The sequence below is a fragment of the Scatophagus argus genome, chromosome 21, assembly GCF_020382885.2.
Source record: "Scatophagus argus isolate fScaArg1 chromosome 21, fScaArg1.pri, whole genome shotgun sequence".
Lineage (NCBI taxonomy): Eukaryota > Metazoa > Chordata > Actinopteri > Scatophagidae > Scatophagus > Scatophagus argus.
Genome location: NC_058513.1, coordinates 4,348,216 through 4,367,154, shown reverse-complemented (window position 1 = coordinate 4,367,154; position 18,939 = coordinate 4,348,216). Strand labels below are relative to the sequence as shown.

At 39.3% G+C, this 18,939-nt stretch overlaps 1 protein-coding gene across 9 annotated transcripts in view; it reads left to right on the top strand.

The window, feature by feature from the left end:
- cacna1g (calcium channel, voltage-dependent, T type, alpha 1G subunit) overlaps window positions 1–18,939 on the top strand; it is a 134,211-nt gene that overhangs the window by 50,895 nt on the left and 64,377 nt on the right. For 6 of the 9 annotated variants that reach the window (XM_046376690.1, XM_046376691.1, XM_046376689.1 and 3 more), the window contains exons 9-13: window positions 6,911–7,062; window positions 7,376–7,561; window positions 10,159–10,273; window positions 11,612–11,767; window positions 14,459–14,524. In XM_046376690.1, the coding sequence (XP_046232646.1) occupies window positions 6,911–7,062; window positions 7,376–7,561; window positions 10,159–10,273; window positions 11,612–11,767; window positions 14,459–14,524 (675 nt within the window). The remainder of the gene's footprint in view (window positions 1–6,910; window positions 7,063–7,375; window positions 7,562–10,158; window positions 10,274–11,611; window positions 11,768–14,458; window positions 14,525–18,939) is intronic. The other 3 variants (XM_046376693.1, XM_046376692.1, XM_046376697.1) reach the window with 1 other exon arrangement.

Genomic DNA, 18,939 nt, shown 5'->3' with positions numbered 1-18,939 from the left:
TGAGTCAAGTGCCCAAAACCATTACCATTAGGGAAAATGCTTTTTGAAAGCTGTTTAACCACTGACCTTGAACTTAATTTGTCTCCTAAATTCAGTTTAACAAGACTAAGTCTAAAACTTAGTGAGGCTGTACTTATTCACAGCTGAGCCAAAATCTAATATGAGCATGCTAACATGTGATGTGAAGTATATGTCTACTGCCATCATCATCTTGTTTTTGCGGTCATTTGGTCATCTATCAAAGTTTTGGGCTTAGTTAAAAGGAGAAATACAAAACCCCAAAAAATTTTAACTCAAAAGGAAACCTTAAGACATTAGAGCAGAATGAACAGCAGGACAGAGTGCGACAGGTGGAAAGAAGGCACCATAACAAAAGATTTGCAAAATAAAGTTGTTCCAGCTCTACCTAACTGTACTAGTAGAAGACAGCAGTAGTTTGTAGATGGTAGTTAAACCTGATTGTGTTGTGACCTGCCGGATGAAAGACTGAATATTGAACTCATGTTACTGAGGCCATTATCTTTTTGTTTTTTTGTTGTTGTTTTTTTGAGTGCTGTTTCTTCTGTCTTAGATTTACATTTCACTCTCGAGAGGTAGAATTTGATCCGGTTATTGTAAGGACTATGACTTGTTTCATTTCCATAGGTTATGGAATTAATGTACACTAGTCAGTGTGTTTGTGTATGTTGGATGGCCTCTTGATGCATTCTCATGCTGTGTTGTGTACGCACACATTTGCTTCCCTTGCCGAACACAGAGACAGTGGAAAAACCCTCTTACTGAGCTTCCTGCACCCACCAGAGACAATATTTACTCAGCTTTTATCCTGCCCTGCCTGAGGAATGCAGAGTTGGCATCTGAAGATGCTGGCCTACCTCCAAGACAGGCCTAAGAAAAGTGATTTTCTAATTTGTACAATGGTGAAGACGAAACAACATCTCCTAATCCTGGTTTATAGAGGGAGGGCTTTTCCAAGCCTGAAAGCCATGAAATCAAAACAGGAGAATCAATGAAGTGATCAACTGATGGATTTGGTTATTTCCTGGTTCAGTGAGAAGTCAAATGATATTCTGAATTTAGCAAGTTCTCCTTTCTAGCTCCTGCTCTGAATCCACTAGTTTATCCCTCATTGCCCCCTGAAGTTCTAGTTTCAACTGTTTGTTAATATGATAAAGTCATCATTTAACACTGAGGACAGAGACTGTTTGAAAAGTACAAATGTAACAACTTTGGGTTTGACGATTTGGAACATGATGAGAATGGCAGTTTTTAAAAATTAAAAATCTGTGTGTATGAAATCAGACTGCGAGAGTAACTGATACTGTAAGTTTTCTCATTTTGTATGGTGTTAACCAGTTACCCAAACTTTGTAAATTACTTCTCATAAAGGCTTAATCATAGAATAATATTGCCAGGTTTTAACACCAAAATTGAATGTGGACCCCAAAATGCTGAACACCACAAGACTGACACAGGAATAAAAGTTAACAGTTTAATACAGATAATCAAAGATATTACACAAGAGCTCAGTACATCCAAAAGAGAATGATACAAGAGTTCATGCGTTGGTGTGGAGGGTGAGGCAGTGTGGTCAAAATGGCTGAAGCCAATAGTGTATCCAGAGAACAAACAGTCCAACGGAAAATACGAGGAGGAGCTGGACTCAGAGAATGGCGGAGGGAGGCTGGAGCAGACATCGGTCAGAGAGTGCAAAAATTAGCAATCTTGTCCAAAAGCAAACGAAATTGAAGTGTAGCACAAAGAGTACTTGGCCTGAGGCAGCAATACTGGTATTGCTTTGTAAATAAAATGCTATATGCCAGTGTTCAAACATTAAATATTTGAAATTCATGTAAAGCTGATCACTGTTCAGAGTTTGGTAGAACATATAAATTAAAAACAGCAAGGACACTAAAACTGACCCTTGAGGAACACCAGACTTAAATATACTTATTTCCTTTCTGGCTGAAGGATAGATGACACTTTCAGTAACATTCTCATGTCTGTTCCTTAAATATGAAGACTTTATTTTACATTTTGATCTGAAGCTACTTAGCATGTGCAGATTTGTCTAATGTGCACAACAACCTAACAGTTTTTTTTTTTTTACAGTGGATTGTATTTTGTATATTCTCTTAGCTTGGAAAAAAGTCTCCACTAGGCATGGAATTGTTTTTGTACAGATTAGGCAAGTGGCATATGTGGTAAATAAGTGTTTATTTGTGATTATAAATGAACTCTTAGGGGTTTGTTTCCTTTCAGATGGGTTCCCCTGTTCTTGTCTGGTTTTGTCAAGAAAGCAGTTAACAGCACTGACATTATAAAATGTCATAAAATTTAACTTAACTAATTAAATTAAATCTTAGACTTCAGTCATAAAGCATCATTGCCATTATCAGGCACACCTCGCCTCTGTAGCTTCTGTAAAAGTGTAGTATGGTCAGCCATGTCAAATGCTTTAGAAAGGCCTACCAAACCAATGTAAATTACCTATTGTAATTATTCTTATGTAGTTCTTCCATCTGATAGGTCCAAGGTACTGATAGAGACTTTCAGATCATCTAATACAAATCATAATTATTATTGAATCCCACCCAATTAACTGTAATAATGAGTGTATCATTCTGAATTTCATGTTTAAAATTTCCTCTTTTGTAGCATGTCTTGGCAAATCACTTGATTAAACTAACACACACGCACACACCTTGACACACATGTACCAGACATGGTGCTGCATCGTTGACAGTCTGGAGCAGTGCAGCTCACAGCATCCAGTTTCAATTGGATCGCATCAGATTAGGTGGCATTACATTAGCGTTAACCAGATTACACTATTCCTCATCTAACACACTTTACCCTCCTAATGCTCCTGCAGCCTCATTACCCAGGAAACAGCCATTGAAGGAAGCAATTAGTAAAGGGAGAGCTTCCTTTTCCCTTACACACTCGTGCATGTGGACGCATTCCACTCCCTTTAGGTAGTATGCACACTTCAGTGGCCATTAGACAATTAAGGAATTTCTCCTGTTTGATAAGCTAATAACTGTGAACCTTTGTTGATGCTAGCATGTGTATGTGTTGTGGGGGCGATTTTCTATCTTCTTGTCTTTTGTGTGTTCCTTTGTGTGAGAAGGGTTTTTTATGGTCTCGTTCCCTTGCAGTAATTTTGCATGATGTAATATACAAGCTGGAACAATAGCAGAGCAGCAACAGTGGGGAAAAAATAACGAGCTGAACCTCAGTCTCAAGGCCAGATTCAATCCAAGTCTCACCTCATAAAAACAGTACTTCTTGTTCTGGCTTATCAATCTCATCTATTATAAAGCTGGTTTAAACACACGTGGTTAAAAGTGAGAGTCTGTGCGGTATGTGTCCACACATGGTAATGTGTGGGAGTCGAGCTCACAGAGTGGGTTTACGTGTGTGGCCTGTGGATGTGTGAGTACACAGTATTAGTGTAGCTTTTGGTTACACCTCTGTTCATTTGTTCTATCATACTTGTCTGTACATGAGTGTGTGTGTCGACATAGTTGTGTGTGAGGGCATTCATCTGAAAGAACACATTTGTTTACCCTTTGAACATTTCTTTATCGCACAACATACGTGCGCATATGAAGGATTTGCCGCCGCCTCGCTCGTCATTGTACAAATGAATGGACACAATAAAGCAGCGGGATCAAACGAATAGATTCATCTGTGTCTGTGAACCCAGACACAGACACAAGAGACACAGGCGGTGACAAAGAGGTGAGATGAAACGGAGAAAAGCTTGTTTTCCAGGAAGCGGGGTTCCCTAGCAGGAGCTGCATTGCAGGCTGTGGGCAAATTATTCTTTTTTAACAAGGGGACAGGAAGGGAAAGATGTCACCCTCTTCCCTGGACGTGTTTTCCTGTATTTTTCATTTAACATTGCACATGTATTGCATGATGCCTGCATTAACACGCCTAACAAATAATGGGATGAAATGCATGTCATTTATATTATTTCTGCCCAGTGGTGGCATCTAGCTCAAGTACTGTTACTTGAGTACAAGGTTGAGATACTTTTCCTCTCTCCTCTTTCCTTCTCTACTGCAGAAAATTGCAAAGGGAAACATTATACTATTACTCCACCGCATTTATCTGACAGCTTTAGTTATGAGTTACTTTGCAAATGAAGAATTTTGCACACAAAACCTAATAAGGGCTTTGAAGAGTCCATTGACATAAATCATCTATTTTGATAATCCTTTAACTCATTTTTTTGTGTAAATACATTTCAAGGTCCACGTTCCCAAAGATTTGCTCTTTTTGCTCTGAATTATCTCAATTTTTTAATGCAGTTTTCATAATCTTGAAGTTTAGACTGTGATCCGGGCAGTTGTGACATTATTTCTCACTGACTTGAGAGTTTTTACAAATCAAGCATCAATTAAAGAAGAAGATAACCAGCAGATTAACCCTGCTTTTACATTAATGCATGAGCAACAATAAGGTAATGATATCATATATAATAGTATCATACATACAGTCACAGGGGTCATTTTAATGTATTTAGTATATTTATATACTTACATACTTTTCTTTAATAAGTATTTCAGTTCTGTAACTGCCACTACTGAAGAAAGCGAGTAATCATGTTTCGACTCCTCTTCAAATCACAGTGTGGTAGTTTATCATAAGCCAATGGAATTCAGGTTTGAAATTCCAGGCTCTTAATTATGGTGCAATATCAGGCCCTGGTGCTGCTGGACCTTCGTTTCTGCCTCAGGGCTTACTGTTGCATTCAAGCCTTAGGGGAGCAATGACTTAATACCAAGCAATGATTCATAAGTGTTGACTTGTTTAAACTTAGACAAGTTGTCAAGATGCTCTTATTGAAGTTTTCTGTAGCTAGTGATTGATGTTGACTGTGCTTACACTCCACATATTGAATGAACTGTTTCAAGTTTCAACAACTGAATTCTAAAAAGCTCTGTAAGTTGTTGTTTCACTGCTATGCTGCAAATGGTTTCTATTGTTTATTTTAAGTTGTGTGTGAAATCAACCCTATGCCTAGTTTGGAAGCTGATTCTTGTCCAATACTGAACATACACAAGTGTGGTGTGGAACCTACGATAGGCCTTCACTGGTGCTGCAGTGGGGAAATTCTCACCTTGAAGCGTTTTGTGCAAATACACTGAGAACAGACCTTACAGTGAAAGAGGGTGACATCTTGTGTCCAACAACTTAACTTTTAAAGTGAAAAAAATAGTTATATGTTCATAGATTTTGAAAGTTTAAACGAGAGAAAAGGAGGGCTTTTTTGGGAAAAGACCAAATTATTATTCCAAGTAGATTATTTTATACACATTTAACAATGTTATTCTGCATCTCTTTTGTTTAAAATGTACAGAATCTGAAGTGTAAAAACAATAATTTGCTATTTTTAAAGAGGGTTTCTGTGCCTAACTATGGTGCCAAGCTAGCCAACTAGCCAACGACTGTTGCCTTATATTGACAGTGTGCATGCTCTCATGTAACTGGGCTGAATAAGACTATTCTCAAAATACTAAGCTATTCTTTTAAAGAGGTAAACAAAAACAAGCAGCTGGAATGATACATAATTTACTTTTTAATCGTTTCTCATTACACTTGAGTCTAGATGGAGTATTTTCTGTACCAGATAAAAACTTTATAGGTTTAATTGCATTTTAAATGTGTCCTGCTTTAGAGCAGGCATACCCAAGCAGCCATTTTCACATATGACCTGAAAGCAGTGCAACAGTGACTCTGTGTCATAGTGGCTTAAGTGATCTAGACAAACTGGTGCCATAATGCAGCATGAGGAGCTGTGATGTTAATCTCTTGTGTTCCTTTCTCTCCATATCCATGCTTGAGTTGAGTAGTCCTGCTTACACAGTCATGTTGTATAATGATTAGTGGGAGCCCACCAGGACAGGCTTAATGGCACACACTGTGTTTACATTAAATTACATTACCTCCTGGTTTCAGCCAGGGGATAATGTTTCTGTCTGGACGACGCCTCTACTTATGCACACACACGCAATGGGATGTTGAAACGATAAGGTAGACCGTTAAACACACATGTGCACACATTTGCTTATGCATCTATGATGGAGAATGTGCAAGCCCAGATCAGGTCCTCAACACCTTCCATCGTCTGTGTCATGTCACTGTAATATGCGTGTATGACACCATGTTTGGGTTGTGTAAACTGTGTACTGCATGGGGATGAAAGGCCCCATGAAGCTTGTCTGGGGTGTTACACAGTCCACAGACACAGAACAACATTCCCTCTGGCTCTTTTCTCCTTGCCGATAATTACAGATACTCGCTATAGATGTCTGATTTACATATTGTGTCATATTCGGATGTGCCGCTCCTTTCATCTTTTGGCTTGTGTTCTTTCTCTTGTATGTCTGTGCTGCCTGTTTTCCTCTTCTTTTTTTTTTTTTTTCTGGCACACATACACCCACACTCAAATGCTCACACATGCACACACACATACACAGTAGCTGTTTGATGAAGATGTGAGTGGCAGCCCAATTTTCTGATGAGCTTTGAGCGGGCGTCCCAGGCATATTGTGTGTGTGTCCTGTGTTTGAGATAAAGTTTGAGTGTGTGTTTTGTATTGAGTGTGAAAGCACACATTTGTCATATACAAATTCAATTTAGTCTTTTGCACAGTTCCTTGTGCACATGTAACACAGCAGCTGCTGCCATCATACGAATGTCTTGTTGGTCGGTGATTTTCAGGTTTTATACAGATCACACAGTAATGTCGGAAGAAGTTCTAGAAGTACTAGCAGTCAATCTGAAACCAAGGCAAATTTCTTGGTTCTTAATTTGGAGATACACTGTTTATTAAAGAGTGTATCATCCCATAATCATGCACTAACCACTCTCTTCTCGCTGTTTCTGTCTCCAGCCTGCCGAGTTGACCAATGCTTTGGAGATCAGTAACATTGTGTTCACCAGCCTGTTCTCCCTGGAGATGCTGTTGAAGGTATTGGTCTATGGACCTTTTGGCTACATCAAGAACCCCTACAATATCTTTGATGGCATCATCGTGGTCATCAGGTGAGATGCAGAGCCTCACAACCTGAACCTCAGCCATGTGGGCAGAAAAAAGAACTCAAAAACTAAAAGAATTCAAAACAGTCTAAAAGGGTGATGCAGCAGCTTGTAGTCTGATAGTGCTGTGCTGGTTTTGATCTGATTGTTTTTGTCCCAGAGTGGCCAAAAGAATAAATTAAAACAGCTTTAATGATCTAATCAAAGGAGAGTACTAGACCTTAAAGTAAACACATCATGTTTAGAAGTAGAAAAAAACCTAAAAGATCTAACATAAATGTGTGTGTGGTGTGTGTGTGTGTCTTTTCTCTTTGGACAGCGTGTGGGAGATTGTGGGTCAGCAGGATGGCGGTCTGTCAGTGCTGAGGACCTTCCGACTGATGCGGGTGCTGAAGCTGGTCCGTTTCATGCCGGCCCTGCAGAGGCAGCTGGTGGTGCTGATGAAAACCATGGACAATGTGGCCACCTTCTGCATGCTGCTCATGCTCTTTATCTTCATCTTCAGGTAGCCACAGGGAAACAGGGAGACCTTGCATCGTGTCTCACACCGCCAAAAACATATGTGCATTGATCTTAGAAAAAAAAAAGAGCAGCCTAGTTTAACTTGCTAATGGAGGAATGGCATCAAAGGAAGTTGAAATAGAAGACAGTTGAGGTAAACTGAAAGGAGCTAAGTCAGTCACCATGTATAAATACTGTAGATGTATGGTAATTGAAAGCACAGAAGTGAGGAATGAGATGGGAAGCATGAAGCTGAGAAAACCAGGGATCAGTACTGACATGTGACCAAAGATCAGCCAATGGCCTGATGAAAATAGGTGATTCCCTCTCGGTGTCAGGAGCCCTTGTTTTCTGCCTGATTAGGCCTGTGACCTAGGTCAGCAAAATCAAACATTTCATTTTGTTCAAGTTCTCTGCACTAGTCCAATACACAAGCACTTACTGACTCGCTTACTTACACTTACCTGATCATTAGAGAAACAGAATATACTTTTCTTGTTTTTATGGCTTCACTAGTAAATACCGAAATCCCGAAGCGATGACCACTCCAAAGGGGTCTCCATGTGCACATGTGTTGACTACAAAGACCTGGTTTCTTTCAAAAATGGGTAATTTTTCTTAAAGCCTCTGAAACCGTAACAACATCTCTGTAACATGAAATATTCATGACTAAATGAGCAACACAAAGTAGAATTAAATGCTGCTGACGTTATTTAATCTGTTCCAAAGAGTGAGCACAGTCTGATCAGATTTGACACACCGACTGTCAACAGATTCAGACTCAGTTGTTGCTAAAGACGGAGCTGAGAGAGCTGAGAAGAACCAAAACCAGAAAAATATGTGTTTCAATTAATATAGTTTGAACTCCATGGCTTACAGCAAGAAACTGTTGAATAAAAATCTCTCAGAAGCCTTAAATGTTTCCAACATTAAGCATTTTATTTCAAAATGAAAATATCTAGAAAATAGTTATGGTCACTTTCATTTGAAATTTTTCAGATGCAGATGGGTAAATGAGTGTTAGGTTTATCTGAGCGTGTGCTGCTTCCTTTTATCAGCTTGTTGGGATTTGTGTACATGTAAATGCATGTATTTGAGGGCGCACATGCACTTCACAAACACACACACACACACACACGGATACACACACACACTGTCCAAGGGCTTGTATATGCATAGATAAACAGCCTTTGATTTGAGTGAAGAGTTGCCAAGTTGACACAGCAGAGGCCTGTTCATTGATCCCTCAGCTCCAGTTGAGCTTCAGTGTGTGCGTTTGTGAATAAAAGGCAGACTGCAGTGCAGACTCACTGCTGTTTCATAATAATAACATCACAGATTAGCTGTCCTATTGTATGGAGCAGGGATTTCTTCTTTTCTTTCTGTCCTTTATCCTATCACCCATAGTTTTACTACCAAGTCTACATTAATACTCTAGACTTGGTGACATGGATTTCTAGTAAAGATGGCAAATGATGCTAATAATAATATTACCAAAATTGTCAGTGTTTCTGCTAATGTCTTAAAATGAGAAGAAAATTGCGCTATTTTTGGAAATATGCTGATTTGTTTTCTTTGATTGATTGATACAACTCTCATGGCTGTGCCTTACAGAAAGTATGGAAGTAGAGCCAGGAGTCTTTTAGCATAAACACTGGAAGCCAGGGGAAAAACAGCCAGCTTGCCTCTCACCAATGTTCATATTCTGTTTTATTTGTATATGGACAGAAATGTAGAAACAACAATGCGTAATTGTAGGGAAAGTTTCATCCTCTAACTGTTTGTTGAAGAGCTTGTGACTTCCCAGGGTCGTCTGAGTGAGATTCACAGGAAAACAGTGGAGGTGCAGCACAAACAAACTGGGTGGAGGGATGACCTGCTGTTAACCACTATCCAGGAAATGTTTTTGCAATTTGTGACTCCTTATAAAACCACAAGTTGGCATCTCTGCATGGTATTGCTTGTGTGCAGATTCAAAAATTGATAATCAGTGAGCTTTGAAGGTGTTGGTGGGTATCGTATATTGCATTGCGTTTGGACAAATCTAGGGTCCCAGATCTATCCAGCCCCAGATCCATAATTAAAACATAGTTTTCTGTAATCACCTCATCTCACTCTCTGAAAACGTATTGGTAATATTGTTGGACTATTCATTTAATTGACAAACTAGTGGAAATAACTGGTTTGTCTGAATCAGTGTGTTAGACATTTTACATAAGGCATCACTGCCATGGGTTTTGACGCTCTCCATGGTGCTGAACTTGGCATAAACACTCCATTTCCACTTCCTTTAATGGCAGCATTTCAGCTTCAACGCATTAGGGTTTATTTCGTTGTCTTTGCTAAGGTTTTGGTCATAAAAAACTTGTGTTAATTCCTTTAGTTATGGTTTTGTATAACTGTCCTTGAGGCAGTGATTATTATTAACGTTCAATATATTCTGTCACAGATATTGCAAGAATCAGAATGATATAGTCAAAACAGCAACAAAGTCAAGCAACTTATGTTAATTTCCTTCTATTTGCGCTCTATGAAATGGGTTGGTTGGCTTGATGTAAACAATTATTCCTCTGTTTCCTGTTTGTCTTGTTCTTCCCTCAGCATCCTGGGAATGCATCTGTTTGGTTGCAAGTTTGGGTCTGAGAGAGATGGAGACACCCTGCCAGACAGAAAGAACTTTGACTCTCTTCTCTGGGCCATAGTGACTGTCTTCCAGGTATGCATCGTACCCCTGAATGCTGAAGCCGCTGAAATGCCCCCCAAGCAAGCAACTTAACTTCTTCCCGCTTCATCTGTGCTGACTGAAGCTGTCCTCATTCAGTGGCTGGAAAGACAATTTCCTCTTGAATAAATAAAATATATCAAATTAAAAATTCCCCTTCATTCTCATATCCCCTCTCTCCCTAACTGCCTGGGCTTTATCTATCTCCTTTGCTTTTTCCCCACTCATTTAATTTTCCAAGTATCTTGCAATGGTTAAGTGGGTCTTTCATGTCAGCTTGAATTAGTGAATCAACTCAAAGGGGTCCAATGGGGGTCCAATATCCATCCATTATCTCTACATATCCCACTGTAAAGTATTTTTCACCCTTAATATAGTATTCATTCATAATTCAATGAAACATCTGAACAGGGACGATCTCAAGTCTCACCATGTACAGGACGTTGTTCTGACATGTCTCCTCTCTTGGTGCAACATATGGAGTCTTCGTTGAATCAGTCCATTTACTCGTGAAAGCTTTTAAATTTCAGCGTTTTGTGTTTCCATATGAAAAACTTGTGATGCACACATTTTTTGTTTTTGACAGAGAAGTGCAAGGGAGACACCTATTAGCCTCTGAAATATTATGGAATTGATGATTTGTGTTCCCTGTAACACAGGTCATCCATTATCACTTAGTACCTTTAATTAGGAAACTAGCCTTAATCTTAAGGGTGTGCATGGTGCTGTACAGTAACAGTGATTTTGCATTTAAGGTTTTAGCTTTGCCAAAATGAAAGCACAAGAACCAAAGTGTAAAAGATAGATTCAACAGTTGTTCATTAACCTATCTGGCTAACTACCTAAACCTGTATGGCTGAAGCTAACCTTAACCCAATGTTACTTCCAGAGGAGCCAAGGAGCACTTGGTAAGCTACATGTTTGTGGGGTTACATGATACATTTTGATAAAGCCTTGTTCACAAGCTATCAGAGTTTGGGGAAATACTAACTCCCCTAGGCTGTGTTGCTTTTGTCAAACACATGCTAGCAATCATCTTAAAACATAACATAAAATAACGTAATGTAATGTGACGTGAAAGGTAAGAATATACCCTTTGAAATGAAAATACGGTAAGCTAAGTAGTCAAATGGCAATGTTAAGTTAAAATAAGAGTCTGATCTTATACTTTTTATGATACATAGAATACTAAGACGAGCTGTACAGTAAACATAAAAATCAAGCGGTCAATTATCAGACATACATTACTGAACTACTGGAACAATTGCTGAATAGTGACATGCTTTATATATATATATGTATATATATACGTTTTCTTCTCTTCTCCTGCAGATTCTAACCCAGGAAGACTGGAACAAGGTATTATATAACGGCATGGCCTCCACCTCTCCCGCAGCTGCCCTCTACTTCATCGCGCTCATGACGTTTGGCAACTATGTCCTTTTCAACTTGCTGGTGGCCATCTTGGTTGAGGGTTTCCAGACAGAGGTATAATAATGCCACAAAACTCACTAGTTCTAACCACCTGCTTGAATTATTAAGCTGTTTTTCTGAAATTCACTCTTCAAATCTAAATAATAATAAATTGTGAGAAATCTGCCTTTGGGGTGAGATTGTTTATCTTCTCCTAAATGCAGATCACCTTGTTATACCTTGCACAGTGATCTGGTTTGCTTCCAGAACTTAACAGAAATCATTCCTGTAGAGGGTGAAAGTGTTTTGGACACGTTTTTGTCATTATTCATGCTATTTGTTTTGGTGTTTATTTTTATAGAAAAATTAAGATTTGAGACTAAAGCACAAGGCTAAATTAATATAAGGTGCTTATTTTTCAGTGCAGGAACATTTTACACTAATGGATGGATGTTCACACCCACAGTTACATAACAAACATTCTTAAACACTGTGGGCATTAACCTGTACCTTTTCTTGCACTCTCTGCAGCAGGTTATGTGAGGACATGAGATCACACTAGTTGCAGCGTTTCATTTTCCTCTCCTCTTCATCTTCATCTCGCTGTCAGCCTCTTTTCCTCCCACTCTTTCCCACTATCTCAGCAGTCATCCTCATTATTGTTCTGCTTATTTTGCCAATGCAGTCATGCCATAAAGTACATCATAAGAAAACTATGTCTGCTAGACTTGACTGTGCATCAGCCCACATCTCCCACAACCCCTGCTTCATAAGTCTCATGCTCTGATACCTTCTTTTCATGCCCCCCTTTCCCATCCTTAGTATAACTCTCCTGTGTCATAAACCAAAAATGATATGTTATCCACCACCACAGTATGTTTGGGATTCTTTCCTGAGACAGAAAAAAAAAGTGAGAGGCAGCAAAAAGAGAGTGAAGAAGTTGGATTAATGGCTGTTTTTGTTTAGAGACAGCAGCTGGCAAAAAGCAGTTTCCCCCCTGAACATTTTTGTGTCTACAGGGAGCAAAGAAGTTGAAACTCATTGAGCAACCTCTCTTCACTTTTATAGCCAGGCCATTTGAAGCCTACATATGTACACCTGAGACAGATGGAGTGACTGAGAGAAAGGAATAGAGGGTGAGAATAGATAGAGAGAGTAAATCGCAGGAGTGTTCAGCCTTCCTTTAGCTGTCTACTTGTCTTCTACTCTCTCTCTTTCTTTAAGTGGTGGAAGCACCTATGCTTTGATCTCTGATGCTCTTTGGCTCTTTGGATGAGAGGAGAGAGAGGATAGATGAAGGGTGGCAGAGATAGGGCTTGACAGCTTCATAAAATATGGATTAATTGAAGTTGGGTTCTCCTGCTATTGCATTTAGCTGCTATACAAATATCAAGTGGGTGAGTGGAGTCACATAGGAGGTGGGAGACGTTGGCCAAAGATGCTTAAGATGATACTTTACACTACTATGAAGACTGGAATTAATGCAATTCTGTTGACTTCTTTAAGTCAAACCGAATTTAAATTGAATTTGCTAAAAATAATATTTCATATCTTTGGTTTTTGTTTTGACCAGATTTACTTTTGTCATTAGCAAAAAGAAAAGGTAAAGCTTTATTTATGTATTTAGTCTATAGTTGTTTTTCAGTTAGAAACTGACAAAGATTCAAATTTCAGTTTGGAGGTTTATAGTGTGCTGTCTTTAACTTTTATGGCTGTGATAGCTATGAGAGAAAAAAGAGAGAAATCCTCAAGAACACAAGCATGTACATGCTCTCATATACACACATAAACAGATGTAAGAACTTCCTAAGTCTATTAGCTCGTGCTCTGCATTACAAAGCTTTCGGCTTAAGTCTCCTCTCTCCTGTTTTCAACTTAGCATCCTCTTCTGCAAACACCAAGTTTATTTTTAGTTGGTCAAACTTTCCCTGCGTCAGAGTTGCTTAGCAACGGGCGCTTGAACGACGTGAGCTAAGCCAAGAGAGATGTGTGCACGTGAAGCCAAGACACACACAGCCATACAACTATGGTGTATTACTTATGATGTTCAAATTGCTTTGGACCTAAGGCAGATGGGAAATTATCTTATGTAGATGTCAGTCCTCTTTGCCTGCTTTTCTTGATTTAACTCTTTCCTTTTCATCTCCTCCATACTCTATTTCTTCCTTTATCTCTTTCTCTCCCCTCTTCTCTCATTGGGTCTTTCTCTCAGGTTGAGATAGTGTGAATATCTGCTGCAGAGACTGTAACCAGAGCGTTCTGTGTCTTCACGGAGACGAATGTTGTACTTCTTTTTTTCATTACACCTCTCAATGTGACAAGACACATACATTTCACACATACCAGTATGCAAACAGTTCACATGTGAACACTGAACAATGCACAGCTGCACTGCATTGTCATTAAATGTATATGTCAAAATCATTTTCATTTTATTTCTGACACAAAACATCAATGGACCAAGTGAACAGTAAAACATGGACGTGCTTTTCTCTTCTACCCTTTGCTGTCCAGACTTTTCATGCTTTCAGCTAATTCAGGTTGCTGAAATACACATGTGCAGCACATGCACACTGTGATCCGGGACAGTCGCTTCAATATGCTCTGTTGCATGGTAAAGACAAAATGTTACAACAGGCCGAATCTCCTATGACTCTGTCCCTCTGCTCTTGTCTACTCCTGTGGTTCCACCTCTCACCTTCTGTGCCTCTTTTCCTGTGTGTGCCTCCCTCTCCTGTCCGGCTGCAACAAACACTTCCACTATAGGAAGTGGCCAAGCGGGAGGAATTGCATGCCCAGCTGAGCCTAATTCAGCTGCCTGTAGATTCAGGGGTATGTAAAGCTCTGCAGCTCTGCCTTCCCTCCTTCCATTTAATTGACTAGTGTCCTCCTACGTCCTCCCCTCTGCCCTCCCTCCACCCGTTCTCCTCATCCTTCCCTCACAGAGGCTTTTGCAGTTATGTGTCAGATTTCTCATCAGCCACAACTTGGAGGTCACCCTCTTCTTATTAATGGCTGAATATACAACAGTAACAACATTGCTCAAAGTGTATGTTGCTCAGTTTTTCTGTTCTAAGCCCAGCTTTTGTGCATTATTTTGACTGATCAACAAGCCATCTGGATCATTTATCAAATACACTAATGTGGATAATAAATTCCTGTGCTAGCAGCTAGTGTCTTAAAGGGTCACTCCACCCAAATGACACATATTTTCTAAATTGCTGTTGCCAAGCAAATCATTGCACTTTAATTCACAAAGGTTTTGAGATCTTCACTGCTAAATGTCCTGCTGCCAACCCCATTCAATAGAGTACTGCAATGAGATATAAGAGTGCAGTTCATTTTCTGCATGGACTGTATCAGTTGGCTTGAAATTGGAGCTTTTCCAAGGCTTGAATGGATATCAAACTCTCTCGAATGAATCATCAGTACAAAAGATGAGTAACTGAGTTAGAAAGTGTCTGGTTTCTTTATGAAAAAATAAATACATAAAAAACACAAAGGCACTAACCTGTGTACATAAAGAGAGAAGTCAGCTACAACTCTGGCGTGCTGGTAACATCCAGTCACAGAGATTAAAATTCTATAACTGTCATGCTAACAGAATCCAGGAACCTGACGATATATAAACTATAAATCAATCCACTTCAATGACAAGTCAATGACAAGTACATCAAACTACAGCTAAACAAATAGTAAGAACTGTTCTGAGCAAACTCTGAGGATTATCTTGATGAAATAAAATAGCTTTGGAAAGATACACTGCTATTTGGTTTTTTCAGAGTAAGTTTTCTGTTACTGCAACACAAATGGAAATATCCACAATTCCTCTGTGTTGGGGTGAATGAAATCTCAAAGAGCAACCTAACATCCAGAAATGAACAAAATTATTTACTGCTGACAAATGAGTTTGTCACATATGTTTGTAGGACATCCAACATGGCTGCCAGAGAATGTGACACATCATTTAAAAGTCCTCTAATCTGCTTCCTGCATGATGCCTCAGCTGAAACTAACCGCAGCAGTGACTGACTGTTCAGTGGACTTTAGGAGAGACAAGAAAACTACTTAAACATTTGTGTCACTTTGCTGTGTGTGTGTTGTTCTTTTTTTAAAGTAGACTCCACATTAAACCTCAGATTGAATGTTCACCTCCCACCAGCTCTCCACACCTCTCTTTTTTTCTTTCCAGCCTCATGATAAGAACACTGCATTGGCTCTGCCAGAAATCTTCCTCTCTCAGTCTGTTTTATCTGGCTGGAGCATAGAGATGAAGGAGAGAGAGGAGGATGAGGGGGGTGGGTGCCAGCTTTTTGGGAGGCCCCAGCACAGCCAGAAAAATCCAGCCAGACCTGAATATGAGAGCTAATACGGGGAGGGGGGATCAGCTCTGTTTGCATGACTCAGGCTCTTGAGGCAAGGCCAGTACACTCTGTAAAATGAGGACTTTGAAATACAGATGATTGTAAGTCTTGTCCTTGTGTCCTCTAATTTTACACTGTTGAATGCTATCCAGAACTCAACCAGGAGTTTTACAATGGGAAAATGTTCCAAATTGTTCTCAAGTTATATATTTTATTATCTTAAAATACCGCAGTCCACTGGGGGGGGCAGGCTTAAAGTGGGGATTAGAGTGGAGTCTGCTTGGTGGTCTAATGGTTAAATCAGTTGTTATGGTTTTATTCTCCTTTATTGCCTCTTTTAACTGTCTAAACACTGTATACTTTACATACATTGTATTTATAAGCCATCTGCAGAGGTCAAGGGCTGCCAATATTAAAATGAAATTATATAATCGAATAGAAATTCAACTATTTCCATTTTATTTTCATGTTTAGTGTCTATTTGAACATAAAAATGAAAATTTATCACTCAGTTTTTATTATAATTTAAACTAGTGTTATGCTAGACTAACCCTGAAATTATTTACAAAAGGATTTTTTTCATTTTGAGTTTCATTTTGGCAGTAAGTATGCATTTTTGAGATAGCAGTGAGGGTTGGTCCACCACTTTGTTCCAGACTGAAATATCCGTAAGTCTCTGGATGGATTGCCACTGAATTTGATACAGACATTCATGCTGCTCTCAGGCTGAAGTAATAATGACTTTGTGAATCCCTTACATTTTAATCTCGGACCACCAGGTAAACGGGTTCAGGATGCAGATTGGAAATTTAATGCTAAGAAATTATCATTTCGGCACTGTTATGTTTTGAGGTATTTGACAATGGGGTTTCCATTTTAATTTTTACTGTGGTAGTAATCACCAGTTTTGAAATATGAAAATCTTCATATTTTACTGTGTGATTACAAACAGAAAATGAAATTACTGTTTGATTAAATAATTTCTTTTAAATACTGGCATCCCTTGGCTTCCATACATGTTTTGTTGTTGTGTCATTAATGCCTGGGTGTTAGTAGGTTTGCTACGATAGCACAGGGATCCAATCCAATTCTGGTTTAATGAGAAATGCAGCTGTGGTACGATACAATTTTGGTGGACAGACACGCAATTACCTCCTATCAAATTCCAACCTCCGTCTCCCATTTACACCCTCTTTGAAGCAATCCCTTGTCTCCTGCTGGTGTCTATTATTGTCTGGCTATCAGCAGCAGGACTGGTCGGGTCCATCTCCCACTCTCACCACCATGTCCAAACTGGGGTGGCAGGCAGTAAAGCTCCTATGAAACCTCTATTCTCTAATGCATAGTGAGAACATGTCTACTCATCAATCTGGGTTGAACTCCCCCCAAACCAACAGTATGCTCACCACCAACATATCATATTTACGGTCAGTAATATAATCTAGCTAATATCTCCTCCCTCCCCCAAATTAGTATTAAAGCCAAAACATGCAACGACTTTTCCTCCTCTTCTTTCAGGTCAGCTTGATCTTTTGACACAATTGGGCAGAATTGTAAAGTAAATGACTCTTTCTGTCTTAACCTTCTAACATCACCTGTACATACTGTACATGCATCGGTTTTGTTTAATTGCTAGTCTCAAGTGAAACTAAATGGCCTTACTGAAAAGCGTGGTCATTAAATAAATAAATAAGCATCATTTTTCAAATTCTAGACTATATACAGTATCTTACCTTAGACTCACACTGTAACATGTGTTTAGACAAATAGTTTTCACTGTGTTATTCGTGCATATGTTATGACTGAACAGTCTCTTCGGACCAGCCAGTGTGCTAACTGCACTGGTGTTTCATGTAAGTTAGCAAGCCACCAGTGTGTACGGTCAGTGAGTGGTTTTTCTGTAGAAGCTCAGCATCTGACTGATCTCACAACTCACCATGATCAGTTTTTTTTCTGTTTATTTTCCAGAGGAGGCGTCCATTCGAGTCACATGACTTGGGCTTGAGACACAAATTTGATGACTTTAGACTCAATTTGGCAAAATCAAAAAAGATTTGCAACTTGACTTGGACTTTAGCATACATGTCTTGCAACTTTACTTGTACTTTGGCTTTTTGACTTGAAAATACTTGATCTCCTTCCTCTAGTCCAAAGATGGTGTGTAAATCTCACAAGGCCATCATACGATAAAAAACTTTGTTAAAGTGTCATTGAACTTAGTGAAGAGTACATTATGATGTGTTTAATACTTAAAACTCAAACTTTAGGACACCGGATTTGACTAGAGACTAGAGACCTGATTTTGACACTAATAAACCGCTATATTTCCACCTGTCTTGCTTCTTTCTCCTTTCATCTCTGTATGTTTCTGAAATAATGCAAGATTAAAGTCTTGTGATGAGCACAAATGTTAAAATCATGTCTGTTCATGCCCACTTGTGCCTTCTCATGGATTTTATATGCAGTCACAGCACTTCTAAAATTCACCTCATTTTTGGTCTAAACATACCTTTATATTGCCCTTTGCACTGTTTGACATGTCCTTTATATATATAATTAACCTTAGAATAAAGAACCATAGCACCTAATGTATGGAGGACACATGGAAGATGATGGGTAAACTGATGAAACTCAAGTTTTCAAAACCTGGGTCAGTTCCAAAGCTAGCTGTTTTTCTCTGTGTGCCTCAGAAAGGAAAGACAAGGGTAAGGTTGTCCCATCCCTCTTCACCTGGGCCTGTCAGGTCTGGTACATATGCTTATCCAACAAGGTCGCCACAACAGAGCCTCTGGCCTAGCTTTGACTTTCCTGTGAGTACACACACTTTGTTACGCTGACCTTTACACTGACCAGAGCCTGCTGCAGATACAAGCTCCTAACTGA